Source organism: Typopeltis vanoorti, chromosome 7 (assembly GCF_054136105.1).
Source record: "Typopeltis vanoorti isolate ZY-2024b chromosome 7, IOZ_Tvanoo_1.0, whole genome shotgun sequence".
In the NCBI taxonomy this organism is placed as follows: Eukaryota; Metazoa; Arthropoda; class Arachnida; order Uropygi; family Thelyphonidae; genus Typopeltis; species Typopeltis vanoorti.
This window is the reverse complement of record NC_143555.1, coordinates 153,881,880-153,905,076: the sequence shown is the minus strand read 5'-3', so window position 1 is coordinate 153,905,076 and position 23,197 is coordinate 153,881,880. Positions and strand designations below refer to the sequence as shown.

At 35.3% G+C, this 23,197-nt stretch overlaps 1 protein-coding gene across 2 annotated transcripts in view; it reads left to right on the top strand.

Annotated features, from left to right (window-relative positions):
- The window catches only part of LOC150105224 (uncharacterized), a 378,667-nt gene that overhangs the window by 76,100 nt on the left and 279,370 nt on the right, over positions 1-23,197 (top strand). For both annotated transcript variants that reach the window (XR_016548564.1, XM_090395544.1), the window contains exons 3-4: positions 19,308-19,404; positions 22,530-22,663. Coding sequence is in view for 1 of the 2 variants with exons in the window: in XM_090395544.1 (XP_090251670.1) it covers positions 19,308-19,404; positions 22,530-22,663 (231 nt within the window). In the remaining variant the exon portion in view is untranslated. The remainder of the gene's footprint in view (positions 1-19,307; positions 19,405-22,529; positions 22,664-23,197) is intronic.

Here is a 23,197-nt window from a genome sequence, read left to right as displayed (position 1 = left end):
TTTAGCAGCCACTTCTTCTCTTGATTCTGCACACAGCAGATCTCATCTGCATACAACATAGTCCAAGGCATATCTTCTCTCACCTCCTCCGTCACCACCTCCATCACAATATTAAACAGGAACGTTCTTAATGCTGACCCTTGATGCAAGCCAACTGTCACTGGAAAACTTTGTCTTTCCCAGGCAGGTCCAAACTCTTGTCTTCACATTTCTGTACATCTCCTGCACCAGCCTGACATATTTCTCCAGTACCTTCTTTTCCCTCAGACATCTCCAGACTTCTTGGCTTGACACTCTATCATATGCTTTCTCCAGATCAATAAATACTAGATGTAGCTCCCATTGCTTCTCTCGAAACTTTTCTATCATCTTAGTATCCCATAAAGCAAAGCACATATCCTTACGGACATGTATAATGCTATGATATTATGGGATGGGTCACTACCCAGACCAATTTCGACCTTTATTGAGATCTCATCAGTGGGAGCCAGAGGTAATACCAAGGTTAAATATAATGCAGGTCATATTTCCATATAGGAGTGGCCAAAAGGTGTCACGCCTTATTATTAAAATACTCTGGATTAGAGATAGTTTTTGAAGTTTTTCCACTTGGTTATACTATCAGTTAGCTACTTCTATATGGAAATATGACTTCTGCATTACTTTAACTGTGGTATCACCTGTGGATCTGGCTCCCACTGATGAGATCTCAATAAAGGTTAAAACCGGTCTGGGTAGTCCTTTCCATAATGCATAGCATTATACATGTCCGTAACGATATGTGCTTTGCATTATGGGATATAGCTTCTATATATGAGTTGCCCAGTCCTGAAAATACTTCAGGCACACACTTTGTTTGCCTACACTTGGATAAAGAATTAACCCAAGAATATAATTTCTTGGTATCTTTGATTGATAGTGTAACTAAGTGGAAAAACTTCCAATACCCAATTATTGTTTTAGAGATTCTTCAGAAGAACAAATCTTGTGTGCTCTGGATACTAGAGATTTTATGATGACGTATTTTTGAGATGGATGGTGAACTTTTGTGTTATGGACATAATGACCTGAAAAAGTTGGTTTTTGGTAGACAGAAGTGGAAAGGATCCATCTTGTTTTTGCCAGATGTGTATATCAAGAAAGGAAATATCTTTTGATGATTCTTTTTCTAGTGTGAACTTGATACGAGGATGCAAGGTGTTGAATTTTTGTAGAAATGGGTAGAGTTCGGGTTCTGTGCTATTTCCAAACTGCAAAGGTGTCATTGATGTAGCATAGCCAAATTAAAAAAATTAAATATACTGAAAAGGCTTTGCGGAACAAATTGGGGTGCAAAGCCAAAAATCCTCAAAACTACTTACACTATACTAATAAGGCCAATAATGGAATATGCAGCACCTATCTGGTCACCTTTGGCCTCATCGGTAAAGAAAAAAATGTGCTGGGAGCGTGATTCTTCTTGTCTGGAGTTGTCACTGTATAGATATTTTTTGATGATGATGTTTTGAGGATATTCATTTTGTGATAATGTGTTGGCTATTAGTGAGAGTTCAGTCTATGTATCCTCCTCTTCTGATATAAACTTTCTGGCCCTATATTTCAACAAATGGATAATGCTCAGTTTGTGTGTCTTGTGATGGTTCGAAGTATAATGAAGATATCTTCCAGTATTTGTGGGCTTTCTGTAAATAGATAATTTGACACTATTTGATTGTTTCTTTATCAAGGCCTTTTATCTTTATCTAAAAAATGCAATTGGTTGTTGTTTTCCACTTCCAGAGTGAATTTTATCTGATTATGTATTGAGTTGATTTTATCCACAAACGATTTTAGGATTTCTAAGCTGTCTTGCCATATAATGAAGATATCGTCAACATATCTCCACCATGTAGATGGTCTAGGGGAGATTGTGGAGAGAATTTCTTTTTCAAGTTTTTCCATGAAAAGGTCTGCACAAGATGGTGATAGTGGGCTTCTCATTGCTAGGCCTTCTAATTGTTGATATATGGTGTTGTTAACTTTGAAGAAATTAGATTGAAGGCAGTGTCTAAACATCTGTGTGATGTCTAGAGGAATGAGATTTTGGATGATGTTTATTACCTCTTCTACTGGTACATTGGTGAAAAGGGATACAACATCTAGACTGGCTTGCATGTCTAGCTAGGATGACTTGCTTTCGAATCTAGTCGGTGACTAGATGAAATTTTTCTAAGCTTTTTTTTCGACTGGTTCCCGAGTTAGTCGATCTCTTGCACGGGCAAGCGGGTTTTTCGTTCCGTAAACTCAAGAAAATCGACTGTAGAGCCCACACTATTTTCAGATATTAAAAATATTGTGTTAGGGACCACGAGATGGCGGCACTTGTTGAGCTGCCTCTTCACTGCATGCCGTTTAATTAGTGATAGCCTTGGGCCAGCTATCTCTGATTGGCTACCATTGGAGATTGAACTGCCCACTCAGTCTTCAAAAGTTAGATAGGGCTAAACGGCCTCGCCTACTCTCTATATGGGAACAAAAAGGCGTTAGCTGATTTTTTATATATATATTGTACGTATTTAGCTTTGAGCTAAATGTAAGAGAACAGGAGGATTATAAAATCAAGAAATGATATAATTTTTTTAAAAATTATGGTTTGAAAGCATAAATATACAAAAGCTTTGGGTTAAACTCAAAAATACATCAAAAGAACTAAAAATTGCTAGATCAAAAATACAGATTTTTCAGTTTTTGATGTATATTCTGCAGATGAAAAAATTACTCTTTGCTGTAAGAATATTTATTTTAATGATATACTGAGAGAAAAGTGAAATTAGTAGGATGACTTACTTCTGAATTTTACTGTTTGATAATGAAAGTAATTATGAAATTCTTTCTGCATGAACAATATTTTAAATCTTTGTATTTTTTTTTTCATATGAATCCCACCTGCAGATAATTCTAAACTTGTAGTACATTGGTATTAGTAGTGTGGGGAAGCATGGAACCTTTCAAGTCATTTAAGGCTTCCCATAAACAGGGTAATAATAGTCTCATAAAAAAAATAAATTAAAAAATAAAATAAGGTGCAAATTACCTAGAGTTTATGAACCTATTGAAATTAGCAGAATGAGAGTGCTTTACATTTGGTAATTGGAAATATAACAGTACCACCAAAACTGGGTAAAGAAATGAAAATTAAATGGCAGTGAACATGTATATACAATAAATACTTGAAAGAAACAGAATGGAAAGAAGACATAAATGCAGAATAGAAAAATCTGACATTGATGATGCGTAAAGTAGCCAAAAAAAATCCAGTAAAGAATTAAAAATGGAAAAGGAAACAAGGACTACATATATGGAATGATGAAATCAAGAATATAATTGAAGATAAAAAAACTGCATACATTAAATGGCTTAGCTCAAAAAAACTGGAAGATAGAATAGAATACAAGAAGAAAAGAGCAATAGCAAAAAGCGAGACAAACTTCATAGAAAAAGTTGGGATAATTATATTGATAAATTAGTAAAAGAAATATATAAACCACACTTCAAAATTTATAAAGCAATAAAGTTATTTTAGAAAGAAATAAAGAAACAATACGGGGAGCGGGGGCTGAAAAGTTCTAATAACCATCTAGAACAAAAATTATATTAAAACCTCAAGAAAGAACCTATCTTAAAACCATTTAATCCCCATGTTTCATCAGATTATAATAATTTGTTCTTTTTCTTTTAGGATATATAACAAGACATGTCAGAGGGTTTGAAGAAATTCAGAGACACAGAGGTGTGGGCCATTATCAAGTTTTTTGTGCTGTGAGAAGTCTGCTATTGAGATTCACCGGACTTTGTAAGAGACTTTAGGAGATTGTTCTCCAGCATATCCAACAGTTGCCAGATGGGGGTGGCCAAGTTTAAAACTGGGAATCCTAAGACAACATATGCCCTCAGGGCAAGTAGATCTTTCACAGTGATCACACCTGACAACATCGATGCAGTGTACTATGATCCTTCATGATACATGAATACCAGCCAAAAAAAACATTGCAAAGACCCTGGGGATATCCAGGGAATGAGTTGGGATCATTATCCACCAACATCTGGACATGTATAAGCTCTCAGCGAAGTCAATTCCTAAATGTTTGAATGCCGACCAAAAGAGAGAGAATGTGCACCTCCAAATTAAGGGATTTAGGGTCATTTTGAGAAATCAGGTGCAAATTATTTGGCTTGTATTGTGGCTGTTGATGAAACATGGCTTTATCGCTATGACCCACAGCAAACAACAGTCAATGGAGTGGAACACAAAGGTTCTCCATGGCCAAAAAGGTTCCAAACCCAAAAGTCAGCAGAGAAGGTTCTTGCCATTATCCTTTGGGATATGGATGGTGTAATCCTTGCCAAGTACCTCAAAAAAGTTACTTGGGTCTGTATTTTAATGTCTGTCTTACCCACACTTTACCAGACCAGACCAGACCTGAATGCTGACCAAAAGAAAGAATGTGCACTGCCAAATCAAGGGATTTAGGGTTATTTTGAGAAATCAGGTGCAATTTTTTTGGCTTGTAGTGTGGCTGTTGATGAAACATGGCTTTATTGCTATGACCCAGAGAGCAAACAACCGTTGGTCTAGTGGAACACAAAGGTTCTCCATGGCCAGAAAAGTTCCAAACCCAAAAGTCAGCAGAGAAGGTTCTTGCCATTATCTTTTGGGATATGGATGGTGTAATCCTTGCCAAGTACCTCAAAAAAGGTACTTGGGTCTGTATTTTAATGTCTGCCTCACCCACTCTTCACCAGACCTGGCCCCATTCTGACTATTTCCTATTCCCAAATATTCAATAGCTCTGAAGGAATTGAAGGAGGTACTGAAGAAAAAACGCTGTGAGAAACTGAGCAGAGGCATTTTGCAGGACAGTGCTCGCACAGTTCATGAAATCCAACAGATAATACACAACTTGGACTTTTAATGTCTGCCTCACCCACCCTTTGCCAGACCTGGCCCCATTCTGACTATTTCCTATTCCCAAATTTAAAGAAACAAAATTTACCATAGATGATGAAGTCATGTATGCAGCTGAGGACTGGTTTGTGCATCAAGGGAAAAACTTTTTTTCTCGGAGGATTGCAAATGATGCAGCAGTGTTGTAACAAATGTTTAACACTTTGTGAGGATTACGTAGAATAATGTGTAAGTAACATGGTTCTACCTCAATTTCTTCATGGTGATCATCGCAACTTTTCAGCACACCCATATAGATATTGGAGAGATAGATGACCAACAATGGATAGATTATTATTATTATAAACTCTGGAAAGGAAATAAACAGTCAGAATTACTATTAAAGGATTTTTAGAAAATGTATCTGACAATAGTCTTCCAAATAAGATTACATCAGAAGAATTAAATGAAGCATTAAAAGAAATGAAAAATCACAGGAGAAGATAAAATCCAAATATAACTTATAAAATATGCAGGAAATAATTTTCACCAATGATTTCTTACTTTAATAAACAAAATATATAACATTGGAAGAATACCCAGTGACTGGAACGATGTAACTGTGATTTGATTCCCATCTTTAAAAAAGGAAGTAAGAATAACTGTGACAACTACAGAGGAATAAGTTTAATAAACATGCATTATAAGATATAAGCCAAAATACTGAAGAATGGAATCGACCCTATACTAGAAAAAATTATAAAACAGAATGGTTTTAGAATCTGCCCCATTGCAAGACTTTCATTAAACAGTCAAATTAATGGCAAGGTTTTATAGCACATTCCCTTGAAACATTTGAAATTTCATCTTGTCCCCCTGCTTATTGACATTTAGCATTCTCAGTGAGTGGAATACATCCTCTTCATTCACTTCTAACACTTTACCAGTCATTATCCTTCTAGGAATAAAACCTGTAGTACCAGAATGGAACACTAATAAAGTGATCATTAAATAGCTCAAGTATGTTATTTGCTTTGGTCACCCAATTCCCATCTCCACTCACAAGGTAATCTGTCCGCTATCATTTTCCTTCCTACTTGCCACATAGTGAAAAAAACTCCTTGGAATTCTCCTTGGATTGCAGTGGCAGTCTTCTGTCACATTCTAATTTTTCTCTCCTTACAATATTACTCATTTTCATAGCCTGAGTCTTATATTCCTCATGCAACTATTCTCCACCTCTCTCTTTATATGCCTTCCATAACCTCCTCTTCTTCTTCTTCTTCTGCAATTCCCCTTTTATTATTTTTGTCATCCATTTGACTCCAAATTGCATTATCTTCACTTGAGGTCTGTCATTGCTGTCAACAATTTTTTCTTAAGTATATCCCATGCACTAATGATCCCTCTTCCTTCAAATTCTTTCATCCACTATACTGCTGCAAGCTGGTTTCTAAGTCTATGTTAGTCACGTTCCTTATAATTCCACATAAATTCTTTCTGTTTTGATAGCTTCACATGCCTGTTGATCCTCAGAGTCAGGACTACATGTTCATTCTCACCAACAGGGGACAAGTATGTCATCTCAGTCACAATCAGATGCAATGACCAAATCCAAAACTCACAATCCTCATGTTCCATCCACCACATGCTGCCTAAGATTGTTGTCTCTCAAGAATTTCAAAAATTCAGTTCATTTATTTCTGCATGCTGTCTCCTCTACCTAGTTTATATCACTGCAGTTAGTGTTGGATTGCTCCCTTTGCACTTGCCCAACTAATTTGCCTAAACATTACCTTCTCCTCACCATCTATATTCCCTGGTCTATAGCAACATTCTGCTAAATATCTTGTCTTATAAACGTCTATGTTGCACCACATACTCTCAAAGCATTGATGATTCTCCACCCTGAGAGCACACAATTCATCTCATTCAATTCATCACAATTCATGAGTAATACTCCACCCCCATGTTTACCTTCCCTATCCTGCTGAAATATGCTATACCCTTCAATTTATATCCCTGTTAGAACATCTTCTTCAGTTAACCAAGTTTCACTGATACCTATGCTTTTGGAGAGACTGAGTCAATCAATGCCACTAACTCATTCCCTTTATTCCTAATACTCCTAGTATTTCTATACAGAAAAACCAGTGTATTGCCAGTAATTGAGGTCACAAGTTGCCTCAGTCCTGGAGATACTTCAGGTGCAAACTTTATTTGCTTACACTTGGATAAAGGATTAAACTAAATTTATTATAGTCTAACCAAGTGGGAAAAAAGTTCCAACATCTATCTCTAAATCCAGAGTAATTTAATAATAAGGTGAGACACCTTTTGGCAACTCATATAGGTAAATATGACTTCTCCATTACTTCCACCTTAGTATCACCCCATCTGGATCTGGCTCCCACTGACGAGACCTCAATAAAGGTCAAAACCGGTCTGTGTAGTGACCCTTCCCTTAGTGCATAGCATTATACCTGTCTGCAAGGAGATGTGCTTTGCATTATGGGAGATACTAAGACAAGTAGTGATGAGAACTTGGTTCACCTTTACTACGAGTTGCTTCAGTCCTAAAGATACTTCAGGTGCAAACTTTGTTTGCTTACACTTTGATAAAGGATTAAACTAAATTTATTATTCATCATCTGTATGGATCATATTATGAAAGAAAGTGGCATTAGGTCTGATATTAGAATTGGAGATAATTAGCTCTTTGCTTTATGCAAACAATGTCATACTTCTAAATACATCTAGTGCAAGTCTCCAGTATTTTCTAACCAAATTGAATATTACTTGTTTAATAGCAGAAACATAGAAACTTTACCTGCATTCTGAATGAAGAAACTATAGAACAAGTAAAATATTTCAACTAATTTAGGCACTGTTTTTTGTGACAATGGCAAGTTAAATCTGGAAATACACAACAGAATCAAAGCTGGTATGGTGGGTGGCCTCATGAATAAATTTATATGGAATAAGAACATAATTAACCAAAAAACCAAGTATACAAGGCAGTGCTCAAACCAGTTTTAAGTTATGAATCTGAGAACTGGGTTAGAATAAAGCACTCGATGAAAGACTAGAGACCACAAATATGAGTGTTCTGAGAAAAATTAGGTAAGGGAACCGATGACATCAATGGCAGAATCATGTTAAAAATGAAGATAATAGAAAGAAACTTGACATTATTAGCATTCAAGAATGCATAAGCAGAGCTGATCTGAGGTGGTATGGCCACTTAAATAGAATATGTGAGGGAAAGGTTAGCAAAACAGGAAAGAGAAAGACCAAAGTGGTGGATTAATTCAGTCAGAAGTGCTTTAGAAGCATGAAATTAAATATGACAATATTGGAGTTTATTTATTTATTCATATGGAGTTTCCTCCCTTTTCTCCCCCATCCCTATTGGGGTGAGTTGAACCCCCCCCCTCATTGGGGGTTAAGTATTTATGGCTGTAGATCTGTGTGTGTTCACGGGGCCGATTTGCCTGCTTGCGGGATGAAAAACCCTGCTGTCCATGCCCAAGACCGGCTAACTTGGCTATGGCTGAGGAAGATCTTTAAGCTCCTCACGCTGGCGACGGGAATCGAAACCAGGATACTTCTTCCCCAGGCATATGGTTGCGAAGCACAAAGCCACTAGGCTAACTGCGCGGACAATATTGGAGTGCTGACAAGTAATAGACTAATTCGGAGGAAAATTGTGGATAGGAGGTTAATAATAATTTAAACTTAATCATGTAGTGCTTCATAGTAGCTTGAACATCCCTTGAGAGTACATATCAGGAAATTGATGATGATGATAATACATTACGTCAGGACTAACATTCTAACATCTCGATGCTATATTTCTGTCTTCTAAGGCACTTTTTACTGTATTAATACACCTACATCTTGGTCTTCCTCTGGTTTTTTTTCCTGCCAACTTGGTAAAGCATACTTGCTTTGCTGATCTTTCCGCTTCCATTCTGTTTAAGTGTCATACCATCTAAGATTAGCTATGCTAACACGTTCAAAATGGCAAGTTCTGTTCACTCCACTAATCTCTTTCTCAGAACTTTCATATCTGAGGTCTCCAGTCTTTGATCAAGTGTTTTATTTCTAATCCAGCCCTCAGATCCATACGTTAACATTGGTTTGAACACTGTCTTGTGTATACAAGCTAATTTAGTGTTTGACTAATTTCTTTCTTATTCCATACAAATTTATCCAGCCGACTTTCTACCATACCAGCTTGATTAACTCTGTTGTCTATTTTCATATTTAATTTGTCTTCACTAAAAATTGTGCCTAAATAGCTGAAATGTTTTACTTGTTTGGGATACAGTTGATGTTTTCAATGTTTCTGCCTATTTTTATTGCCTTTTTATTGCTGAGTTTTATACCACATTTATTATAAGTTATTCAATTTAGTCAGGGAACCTTGCAGAATTGTATAAGATTTATTCAGAAGTATAACATTATCTATATAAAGTGAAGTGCAGAGATTAATATTGCTAATTTTCATATTGGATTTAAACAACCTACCCTTAAAATCCATGCTGACTCTCATAGAAAATCCTGCTGCTATTAACCCCATCCTAGATCCATGCCTTTACTGACCTGTTCAACATCTGAACTGAGACCTCAGTTTTGCAGCTCCTTTTTTGGAACTGAATAACAACAGGGATAGTATCCAGTCTTCCCTTATCCATTGAAACAGCGGCACAGATAAAATATAAGCCTCGTATCTTTTTTCAGTAGTATCCAAATGATATTTTAACTTAAATTGACACTTCACATCCATGTAATTATTGATGTGTAGACACATCAAGACCAATTCGCTGGTTATATCTGATTAATGTCAAACCATCTGCTTTTAATTCTAACTATTGAATTAAAGCCTAAGTATAAGCTGTATATTGCTCTTTGTCATATCCTGTTTACACACCAGATGTTGTGCTTTTAACTTTTTTCCTTGACATGTTATCGTTTTTATTTTTCATATCCACATAACTTAAATGCTGATCTTTGTTATATTCTCATGATTTCTCAGTTTATTTTGTGTGTGTGTGTGGCTCCCACCAGTGTAAGTTGGGAGCTTTTCAAGCCACTTCGGACCTCCAGTAAGTACACACTGGGCAGTAAAGTTCATATACTATCTAAAAATAGTTCTTCTTTGGTACTGTTAATTGCAGAAAGGAAATCTTGACCTGATTTACTCATTGAGGGACATTCCTTTATGTGATATATGAGACAGGATTGAGTTTTGGAGGGAAGGCGAATTAGCATTCAATGAGCTTGTTATGGATATTCTTGCATTTTTTGTTTGCTAGCCATAAGTTCATTGAGATAGGATGACGTACAGGTGATTCATTATAACTGGCAGGAAAGTGTTCAGTACACATATGCAGTTATTGGAAAAAATCTTGTAATGTTATCTGTGATTTGTAATTTGTACCATGGAAGCATTTTCCATACACTTATGTAGTGAGGTAGTGAATACACTTATGTATACCATACGCTTATTTAGAGAGGCATGTGGTGAGGTTGTCTATAAGAGATAGAAAATTCAGAACTCCATGGTGGACACAAGAAGTTAAAGAAGCAGTGAAGGAAAAGAAGAAAGCATATCAAAAGTTCCTGGCAAATAAGTCAGCTTGTGCTCTTAGAGAATACAGAGAGACAAATGCAAGAATGCTAAACACTGTGTAAAACTAGCTAAACAAAAGTCATGGGAGGACTTTGGCAAGAATATAGAAAATAAATATCAAGAAAGTGGCAAAATATTCTGGAGGTTGTTGAAGAAGCTTAGGAATGGAGGAAAGAGTGCTGTAAAAGGAGTTAGAGATGATAAAGGTGACATGAAAACGGAAGAAAAATACAGTGGTAAAAAAACACTGACCAAGCATGCAGTCAGGAATACATATCCATACTTGTAGAAAAAGTAGAAAAAGCCATGAAAAACTTAAAATGTGGAAAGGCAGCAGGAGTATATGATATTCGACCAGAAATGCTGACGTATGGTGGTGTAAAAGTCTTACAGTGGCTGCACTGCATAGTTCAGAAAGCCTGGACAGAGGGACGAATTCCCGATGATTGGAATAGAGCTCTCATAGTACCCATATATAAAACAGGAAATAAAACAATGTGAGAATTACAGAGCTATTTCCCTACTGAGTGTTCCTGGTAAGATTTATGCAAGTATACTTGAGAAACAGTTGAGAAGAATTGTGTGAAGAAAAACTTCGTGAAGAACAAGCTGGCTGGATTCAGGCCAAATAGAGGCTATCAGGATCAGATATTCACTTTATGACAAATAGTTGAGAAATCATGGGAATATAACAAAGATCTGTATTTAAGTTTTGTTGATCTGGACAAAGGCATACATATGACAAGGTGCCAAGAGAAAAACTATTCAAAATGCTACAGTTATATGGTGTCAATGGGGCATTATATCAAGCAATACTTAGTCTTTGAGTTGTAAGTCAGCAGTTAGAATTGAAGGAAGTTCAGGAAGATGGTTTAATGTTAAATCTGGTGTCAGACAAAGATGTACATTATCCCCTCTGTTATTCATTATCTATATGGATCACATTATGAAGGAAAGTGGTATTAAACCTTATATCAAAATTGGAGATGTTAATGTCAGCTCTTTTGCTTTATGCGGACGATATTATACTTCTAAATAAATCCACTACCGGTCTCCAAGATACCCTGCCTGAATTGAATAACTATTGTAATAGATATGGTATGAAGGTTAGTAATAATAAGACAAAGACAATGAAAATAGGCAGAAGCATTGTAAATGTCAACTGTGTTGTGAATTGAAAACCTGTGGAACAAGATCTAAATTAGCTGTCTACAACACAGTGTTCAAACCAGTTTTAACTTATAGATCTGAGATCTGGGTCAGAAATAAAACACTTGACGAAAGACTAGAGACTGCAGATATGAGTGTCCTGAGAAAGATTAGAAGCATGAACAGATGGCATCAGTGGCAGTAGCATATAAAAAAACCGAGAATATTAGGAAAGAACTTGACATAGTTAGCATCCTGGAATGCGTTAGCAGAGCTAATCTCAGGTGGTTTGGTCACTTAAACAGAATGGGAGAGTAAAGAAGATTAGGAAAACAAGTGTTCTTCTGTCAGGTTGGCAGGGAAAACGACCCAGAGGAAGATCAAGATATAGGTGGATTTATATGGTAAAAAGTGCCGTAGGCAATAGAAATATAGGATCTGATAATGTTGGAATCTTGACAAGTAATAGTCTGATTTGGAGGAAAATTGTAGATAAGAAGTTAGTAATGATGGCAGGAATATGATGATGATTATGCAGTGAAAAAAAAATTAATCTAACATGGTAGAGTATGTGAAATACACATAGAAGAAGATTTTATACAAAATTTAGACAAAAGCTCAGCCAGAATGACATTTATGTTTTCAGTAAATGTGTGTTAATTTTCATATTAATTCTTGTATTATTGTAAGGAGTTAGGTTTCTTGAAATGATATGGAAGAGTGAAAGAACAGAAGCCTTGAGCTACTGTGTAATTGATAGAGAAATTAGGAGATAAATGGTTGTCCAGCCCTTCACATGGTGAGTGACCAGGGGAAAACTATAAAATGGGAGCTTTGCTGAACAGGGACTTTATTTTTAACTGACTTGATTAAGTTCTTTAGTCAGCAAGTGTAGATGATTATAAGCATTCAGGGAAGAATGGCTCCCCTGAAACCTGATTTGTTGATCAGGTACAAAGCTAGTGAAGAAGTTATGTGTTTTTGGATTTCTCTATTATTTTGAAAATACTTAGATGAAAGCTGTGTGTTAAGATTAAATTGTTATAGATAAGCCTGCTTCTATTTGAGATAAGCAGGAAATTATAACAGTTTTACTCATAGCCACATACTTTAGTATCCATATTATTCATGACTTTTCTGATTGCTTACTGAAAAAATATTATTTGGATACATTGAGTACAAATTATTTGGTTACTGTACTACTTTATATAGCATGTCATAATGTTTGAATTTTTTCTGTTTCTGTCTGAATTGTGGGATTCTATTTATTTATTTTTATTTTTTTGTGATCATAAATGATATAAAATTCTGATTATTATTATATGGATCAGATAATTGTGAGTGCTGGACAACCCAGTCAATGGAACACCCTTCTTCAGTCGCCTTGTACAAAAGAGGACCTTATAGAAAGAGCAGTTGATTGCACAAGATATTGGAGGAACCTCTGACCATATTTATTGTATATAACTTATTATTATTATTATTATTATATGATTATTATTATATGAAGTCAGGAGACTGATCATGTGAGATTCACAAAACCTATCATAACTATCCTTAAACTTATTCAGATCAAGACTTCAACAATGGTTTGCACTATAGCCTGAGACAATACTGGTATTCCAACAGTTGAACATCTTTCATGTGGTGCCCACTTGGACTGGAATACTTGGAAAAGCCTCAGCAGACTATGAACAATAGAATGCTTTAAACAAAATCTCATCAAATGGGGCTTCCTCATTTAATGAGGTAGTCCCAGCACTCATAATTATCTGGATCAGATAATTGTGAGTGCTGGACAACCCAGTCAATGGAACACCTTTCTTTCCCCCTTCTTCAGTCGGCTTGCACAAAAGAGGACCTTATAGAAAGAGCAGTTGATTGCGCAAGATATTGGAGGAACCTCTGACCATATTTATTGTATATAACTTATATATAGTTTCTTTTCCTTCATATTTTAGTTCTTCTATTTTTCCTATTATTCCCTGTATAATTTACCTATTAAATTTAAGCTGTTCTCATTTGTAATGCATTCTAATTTGTTGTAAATAATGTTTTTACCAATTACTTATTACTGTACCACTTGTGTTTGGAGATGAAATAAATAAGTGGAGAAAATCTTATTCACTACTTTGCTGTTCTTGTTAGCATTCTGTTTCTTCTGCATTTTTTGGCATCATTTTACAGCTTTATTTAATATTACAATATCACGATAAAAATATATTATAAGGACACTAAATAATCTAAAAACAAAAATCTTCTCTAATATACTATAAAACTCTTAAGTTTCTAAGGAAAAAAAACAAAATAAAACAGATAAGAATCACAAAGTTTCTATCATGTTTCTTCTTTTCTGCTTATCAACTAAACTTCGAAATAACCTACGAGGGTTGTTTGAAAAGAGTTTGGTAAATTTCCAATAGATGGCGACACAAATCGTTCATTCATACCAGTGTCAGCATGTATCACCTTTTCCACGATCCCTGGCAAAATTTTAGCCATGTGCGAAGTGTAGGTCTCATTTGGCAAACCATTTAAAATGACTGTGTTTGCATTTTTCATAAAAATGAAGAAAAACGAGTTTCGTGCAGTGATAAAGCATTTTTATTTGAAGAAGTGGATGGCCATGCAGATCAAAGTGGAGTTAGATGCAGTTCATGTGGACTCATCATTAAAGACTATTTGTTTTTGGATAAACGAGTTTAAATGTGGTCGTAAGTCCATCGAAGATGAAGCATGCTCTGGACGTCCGACTGAGGTCACTATGAAGGAAATGATTGACAAAATCCATGGTATGGAAGACCGCCGAGTGAGTCGTAAGATTGCTGAGATTGTAGGCATCTCAACTGAATGGGTGTATAATATCCTGCACGAAAAATTACACTTGAAAGAGCTACGCGATGCGTGCCACGATTGTTGACTGTTGATCAAAAATGCATGCGAAAAGACATTTCAATGCAGTGTTTGGTGATGTTTAATTGCAATTCACAGGATTTTTTGTGTCGATTCGTGACTGTAGATGAAACTTGGATCCACTGCTACACATCTGAGTCCAAGCAGCAGTCAAAATAGTGGACAGTGAAATCATCAGCTGGGAAGGTGATGGCCACTGTTTTCTGGGATTCCAAAGGAATTATCATAATGGACTATTTGAAAAAGAGTAAGACAATAACAGGAGTGTATTATGCATCATTGTTGGACCATTTAAAAGAACAACTGAAGAAAAAACGTCCAGGATTGGCCCACAATCCTGGCCGTTTGTGTCACAAGAAGTCACAACGTCCCACACGTTGGCAGTTGTGACTTCTTGTTCCCAAACTTAAAAATTTGGCTTGGTGGATAAAAATTTTCTTCAAACGAGGATGTCATCAAGGCTGTCAATGACTATTTTGCACAATTTGACAAATCCTACTTTTTAGATGGGATGAAAAAATTGGAAACTTCTGGATTGGAGACCTCAATGGAGACTATGTTGAGAAATAAAGTGATTTTTTTCCAAAAAAATGTGTTTAACTTATTTTTTTAACAAACTTTTCAAATAACCCTCGTATACACCTTCAGCCTATTCTCATAAGGAGCATTCCACAGACCTATCACCAGGTGACCAATTCTGTGACAGTAATCAAGATGTGGCCAAATCATAGCCTTATAAAGAAGGATAATAACTTCCTTATCCTTACTGCATTTTTAAACATTCAAGTAATTCGTTGAACTATTTTACCAACTTTTGCAATATGCCCTGTGAACTTCAAATCTCAGTCAACCATTATCCCCAAGTCCCGAGCTTCATCAATTTCCTCCAATCTAGTACGATCAGTATGATACACTGTGTGCAACCTTTTCAATCTGAAGTGCATAACCTTACATTTTGCAGCATTAAATAGACAATCATTATCCTTTGCCTACAATGCCAATTTATTGAAATCATCCTGTAGGATATCTATATTGACTTTATCGACTATTGCCCTCCCCAATTTTGCATCATCAGCAAACAACTGAATAGCCCCCCCCCCCCAAATCTTTTTCTATAGTAGCCCTAGCACAGAACCCTGAGGTACTCCTGGATTCCACTCCACCATATACTACTCTCTGGTGTCTGTCAGCCATCCCCTATCCATACTAATAGCTTCATATCCATTCTCATTTGCTCCAACTTTTGTAATGGTTGTCCATGTGGTATACTGTCCAATGCTTTTGCAGAGTCCAGTAGCATCATGGGAAATTTGGCCATTTCCTTTATCCAATTCCACTGTCACTTTATTATAAAATGTGAATAAATTACTAAGACGTGACCAACCTTATACAAGAAAATACATTTTACAAAGTCATGCTGCCCCCTATAGAGTATCGTATCCCTATCCAGCCACTGCTGGATTTTGTCTTTAACCAACTTTTCCAATACTTGACCATCCACTCCTTAGATATTAATTGGTCTGTAGTTGCTACTTCTGTTTTGGAGCAACCTTTATATAATGGAACTACCTTATCCTCTTTCCACACCCTTGAAACCTTGCCAGAGCTGAGACTTAGATAAAACAACTTCATCAGAGGCAATGCCAATTCTCTTGCACATTCACATAATACATTGGCTGACACCATCCAGTCCCACTGAGGTGTTCACATTGATATTTTTCAATATGCTGAACACCTTTTCATCTACCTCAATTTTGACATGCTTCTCTGTCACATCAGCAACTGCAAAATCTCCAGCTGAATAATACATCATTACAAAATAGTCACTCAGTAACTCAGTAATTTCTTTTGCCTCTCTAACCTTCCTCCCATCATCATTGTCATCCTGTCATAGTCATTTTTCCTCTTACTTGCTACATAATGAAAAAATTGTTTTGGATTTACTTCGGCCTGCTTAGCTAATTTTCTCTCATAATCTGATTTGGCGTTTCTTATCATACTAGTCACCTTTTTTTGCTTGCACTTGGTACTGCTCATGAGTATACTGATAACCTTTTTTTTTTCTATTCCCTCCACAACATTTTCTTTTTTTGCAGCTGATACTGGTTATCTCAAACAATCTGTGACCACTTCCCATGCACCACTGACATATTTTCCTTGTAGCTTCTCAAGACATGGCACTGCTCCAAGATGCCTCCTAACTCTGTCACAATTACCAGCTCTATAGTTCAACTTAAACTCTTTCTTGATTGAGAATTCTGCAATTTAGAAACTTCCCAGAAGAAGAAGACTACATGGTCACTCTCCCCAATTTGGAGACAGAGTGTCTACCTTTGTTATGGATATATCTTCTGATACTATGACTAGATGCATTAGATTACTTCTGATGCACTCTGAAACTCTTGGTCCTTTCTATAACATGTTGTTTCAGGTAATTATCCATTAGCAACTATAAATCCCACTTCCATCTTGTTATGTCTTGTCCCCTTTCCTCCCTCCAATCTATGTCCTCATAGTTGAAGTCTTCAATAATAATTGCTCAGCTTGCATGCATTGTGCTAATCTGCCAATACATGGCATCTGTTATTTATTATTACTATTATCTCAGTAACCTCCATGGAGTCATAGACTCATCATGGGAGACCCACTCAACCAGCAACATATCTGTCATAATGATTTACTCTCCCTGCATTCACAATGCAATCCTGTAATGCATTCCACTCACCAACAACTCTGCACATAAAATATCTACTCACATCCTTCTTCATCCATCATTATACTACTTTCAAGAATGGTCTCTCATTCTTCCTTTCTGAACAAACATCCACTGACAAATATTTATATTTGTGGCAAGTGTATTACAGAATACAGTTGATTAAATATGTATCCCACTGCAGGATAGCCAACAATAAATTTACTTATCATTACTATGCACCATATTATCAGACAGCTGGCATCATAAAATGGTGTTTCTTAAGAGCATTCTGGTATAGTAATGACACCATTCATTATTAAGTTGCCAGCAAAGGTTGGTTGATTGGTAGAGCCTCTGCTATTAATGGCTCACACAAAAAGTTAAGCAAGTTTGAGTGTGGTTAGTAGTGGATGCTGTTGGCACACTCTCCCTCAGTGAGTCTTTGGACTCCCTGGAAGTGTCACATAATAATAATAAAAATAAAAGTTGTTTTTGAGCATACTAATTGGCATATACTATACATTGTTTTTTTTTTTTGTTCATGTAATTTTGCCATGAAAACTGGACTTTAAGTGAAATGACTCAACAGAGTTTAATAGGAATAATCCTCTAGCCAAGGAGGAATTGTTATAAGTTTGATTTGCTTTTCATTAAAAGACAATCTGCTATAGCAAATAAATTAAAAAATACATATATTATCATAATTTCAAATTCTTTTGTCGGTAAAAATGGAATTATAAAAAAAAATTTATCTGTCTGTCTTCAGCCTAGGACTAGTTTAATAATGGAAGTTGCTACATTACAGCCACATAATTATGATTGTTTGGGAATAAAAATGTACTAATTACAGTGCAAAATTAAACTGTTTCAAATTATTTTGCCAATAAAAATGGAATTATAATCACCAAGTGATTAATCAGTTAAATTTTTTTTTTCATTGATTAATCATGAACCTAAAATTGATTTAATAACAGAAGTTACTGAAGTGAAGCATGGCATCTGATAAAATAGATAGCATTGACAGTAAGCTGTTATAAAATCGTTTTCATAAAATCTCTTACGATGTCTCCAACATATTCACATTGTTCAAAGATCCCTGAGTAGTATTACACAAGTAAAAATCTGAAGAGTTTGTCAAAAGTTGTAGCATGATTTGTGAAACATTAACCTTCTTTTGGTTTAGGTATTGTACACATATTTTGTTTTTCCTAATTTTGATATTGACTAGTGCATAATTTTGTTAAATTATGTACCAGCTGGATGGAAATAACTAAAATGATACAAAAAAAATTAATATAAATCCTTAAAAGTACAAAATTTTATTTAATTCCATTTGCCTAGTGCATAATTTTGTCAATTCATCCTGAATCTAAAATTTCATTAAATTCTACATAGCCTGAGCAAAGCTATGGCAACATGTAAGTTTTTACTGCTCTCAAGAGATTTAGAAAACCTCTCACGTTAGTCATGTCACCTGATTGAAGTAAAATTAATCCTTCTGTTTCCTAACTTCTCTCTTCTTGTGATATTGTGGTCAAATTAACATTTGATCATGCAATATCGTCACAAATTACATGGCTGCAGTAATTTGCATTATGATACTAGCTTCTGCTTCCATCAGGTTGGTTATCCTTTGCTGTATGGGATATGTGATATATAAAATTTATGTCTTTCTGTGGCCATCATTAGAAACTAATTAGAAAAGGTCTGAAGAACTGCATCAGAGGAGCAGTGTCAATCACTGACTATTAGAAAATTGGTTGGTGATAATCATTTTAATGTTTTCTGTGCATCTGACAGTGCTCATTTCAAACTTCCTAGCCACAACTTTTCAGTTTGTGTTGATCTTTTAAGCCACTTTGCTCAGTGGTTTAGTTTTTGTCATATATATTATTTGGGCAATTAATTTCCTTAATTTGAAACCTAATTTGTAATTGTCCATAGTTACTTCCATTTTATAACTGTATCTTTCTGTTTGTTATATCTAGCAAGAAGTTGAAACATATAGAAGGAGCACTGACATCACAGTAAGAGGTAGAAGTGTTCCAAATCCAATTCAGGAATTTTATGAAGGCGAGTTTCCAGGTATTTATTGAAATTAAATCTTAATATTTCTACCTTAGGTTGTATGTTATAAATTTAAAAACAGTCCTCTGTATAATCTTGTGTTTTGATATGGCCACTTGGATTCTTTAAAGTTGAATAATAATTGGAAGAGAGGAGATATAATAGGAAATATAGAAGTGTGTATACTATTCAATCCCTTCATAAAAAGGTCTTAAAGGGAAGAATCAGAAAATGGAAAATTGCCAATCGGCCAAATTGCAAATGCTTTGCTCCGCAACACAACCATGTCTTATATAGTGGAGTCTTGTCTAATTTCCCATATCCTGGGGATGGGGGGGGGGCTGAATTACATCATCCACAGAGGGAGCGGTGCAATGGGTGTTCAATTTAAAACTTGATTTGTAATAGATGTAAATAGCCCTATTTTGCTGTATTTCACCATACAAATAAATAAATAAAAGGGAAGAATTCATGATCACCTATGAAAACTGAAGATATAGGTGAGGTCCAAGTTCTTCTCATGTGTTGTGTGTGGACTTGAGTTGCCAGTGGATGTTGCAAGTGCATTTTTGGTTAACCACGCTACTGGCTAAGACGCCTATAGACGTCAAGGTTATCATGGATGCAAAGTGCATATTAAAATTGTAATACCATTGATATTACATTGAAATATATGATGGATACGAAGCGTATAAGGATGTGTATTTGATCCATAATGGCCAGTTAGGTGGTTAATATTTTAAAGGAAAAATATAAGTATTTAAGCACTGTGTGATCGGAAGAGATTTTTAGGCATTGTGTGACTAGTAAAGGTATTTAGGTATTGTGTAAGTACTTTACTCCCTGAAGAAGCCTGCAAAATAATAATAAAGCAACATTGGATACATTTTTTTACATAACAGTGCAATAATTTTTTGGTAGTTTTTTTAATTATTATTTTGGTAATTTTAATGGTGATCCCATACGTGAAAGGTTGTTTTCCCTATAGCATTATAGGATGAACATCCTTGTATCTTGGGATTACCATTAAAGATGGTGGATAAGTAAGAAAAAAGAAGAAACTTCTGCTTCTTCCTCTTCTGCATATCCTGAATTTTCCTCCTTCTTGCTCCTCATATGTGAATAACAGCTGTAACAAATTTGACATAAAAAAATTAGCAGTAAGGAGGTAATCAGTAATAAGGCAGGAGCATGGAAAGCTTCAGCTGCATTATCAACAGAGAACCTATAGAAAAAGTAAAATGTTTTTGCTATTTATGCACATTTTTTTTAGTGAAGATGGAAAATTAAATATGGTTTCCATATTTAATTTTCCTGATCCACTGCCAATGGAAGTTTAAATAGACAACAGAATAAACAAATCTGGTGGGGGAGCCAACTGAATAAATTTATATGGAATAAGAGAGAAATTAGCCAAAACTAATAGATCAATATTAAACCAGTGGTCCCCAAACAATAAATAGAACTTAAAAATCAAATCCTAACTAATAGCAATTTATCTTAATTTAAAGTGCTCTAACATGGGAGTTTATCTCCATAATTCTATCTAGTGAATGCTGATCACCATGTAGTGAACCAGAGAGTAGTTAATGTGTAAATTTTTTTTGTCGGCTGTGCCATTGTTAAAATTATATATATTTATGGTTTATATATAATTTATTTATGTTGGCTGGTTGTCGACTACACCTTTGTTATATTCTACATGTGCTGCGTTCCCAGCACCTTGTACCTTACCTAACCTTTATCTACTTTGCTCAAAATAAGACTATTATCTGCTAAACACTAATCTCACTGTTAATCCCACTAAGTCTTACTTTTGTTTCCACTGCTGTTAAAACAGACTTTAATTTATCAACTGTTTTACAATATGCAGTTTACCAATCCTCACACTATTCAATTAGAAAAAAATTATTTTTTTATCGACTGTTATCTCCAAAAAAACTCCTAGTTTTTTTGGAGATAATGCATTGGCAATGGATCAGGCAAGATAGTTGCAAACAAAACATTTTATTTTAACCTAGTAAAATACAATGCAAACAAATAGGAGACATTATCTCTCTAAGCCCTCTTACATACACAGTAGGCAAAATATGCTACTAAACATTTTTACACTCAACACTTAATTGACCCTGTCACAACGCTTAGTTATTTAAATTAGACATGTAGCTGCTTCTTATGTTACACTTAGCTAAACATCATTCACTACATATATAGGTTAACATTTGTCTTCCCTTTCATTACCGAAACTTATTAACTAACTAAATACTAACAATTTTCTCTAAGCACACATACAAATGTCAGTTGTAAGCTTTTAAGGCATTAACAAAATTGTGCTTACTTACATTGACTTTTACAAACACAGCTCAATCAATTCGAACAAACCTCAGCTAATTTAGCTTGACGTTGCATCTTCTTCCTGGGTACTGGCTGTTGCCTAGATGATCCTGGTGGTTCTGCTGTAGAAGTTTTGTGGGAAAGCTTAGGTTGATTTTCCGTCGGGAAACTGGAACGAAACTGCCAAAGTCACCGCGATATCTGACGGGTAACCACTCTCTCGTAGCATGTTCTTACATCCACAGGAAAATCATCGATATACTGCCTCTCCTTCCCATCCCTCTGCACCTGGGGTCATGTACTTGGAACCAAAATCTGGAGACGACAAGATAATGAAAGTTGAGAGAGAGACCTGCTGGTCTGTCTTAGTCCTCTTTTATATCGTCGCTGATCCTTTGTTCTCCACGATGTAGTTTCCAGGATTACCCACCAGCAAGGTGATGTCACTTCGACTCCCTCTGTTCTTGGGTGCATATTTCTATGTTCACAAGACCTGGTGAACTTTTGTTTTTTACTTCGTCATCACTATAATCTGGGTTAATCCCACACTTTCATTTTACATACACTTCAGTATACATTAAATTATGCATTTTTATAGTAGAAGTATAACATTCATATTATTACATTATAATTTCTATTTTCTAAATGTTCGGAAATCTCTGTAAAATCGATCTTGAACAATTAATTAATTAAATTTTTCACTAGAGATTTTACATTAATGTATGTGTTTTACAAACCTGTGATAAATCACCTGTACAATTTTACAATTTTTTGAAATACACAAAGGCAGTTTTTTTTATTTGCTTCAGAGTATGTGATGAAATCTGTGAGACAACAAAACTATGAGAACCCTACTCCAATTCAGGCTCAAGGATGGCCTGTAGCCCTCAGCGGAAGAGACATGGTAGGAATTGCACAGACAGGTTCTGGAAAGACATTAGCAGTAAGTTATATTTTTATCTTTAATGATATATAATTACCCCGGTTTCTTCAGTTTATCTTGTATTTCAATATATTTACAATTGATAATTGTTAATTTGAATCTCAAGGGACTGAAAATTATAACCTTTAGAAGACTAAACAAATTCAGATTATAAGAATATTTATATAAATCCTCTGCCCAGAAAAAAATGTTATAAACATCTTCATGCAATAGGTTGGCTGGTTGGTTGGTTTGGGATTTATTAACACAAGGACAGCAAAGATCATATTCTATTGCAAGGATTGCATCAGAACACAAGGTGATAGCAATAACATGCAATAGGAGTAATATTAATAATTATTACTGGAACTACAAGCTATCTCAGTAAGATTCTGGTATGTTGACAATGCATTGTAAGGAAAGAAAAGCAGCTGGATATACCATCACTTCTTAGAAGGAAGCAACATGTTGAATGACATTAAGTTACGGAAATCACTATTTACAAATCTTTAGTAATCTTTAGATTAGCAGATGTTTACTTTCACTTATGTTGAC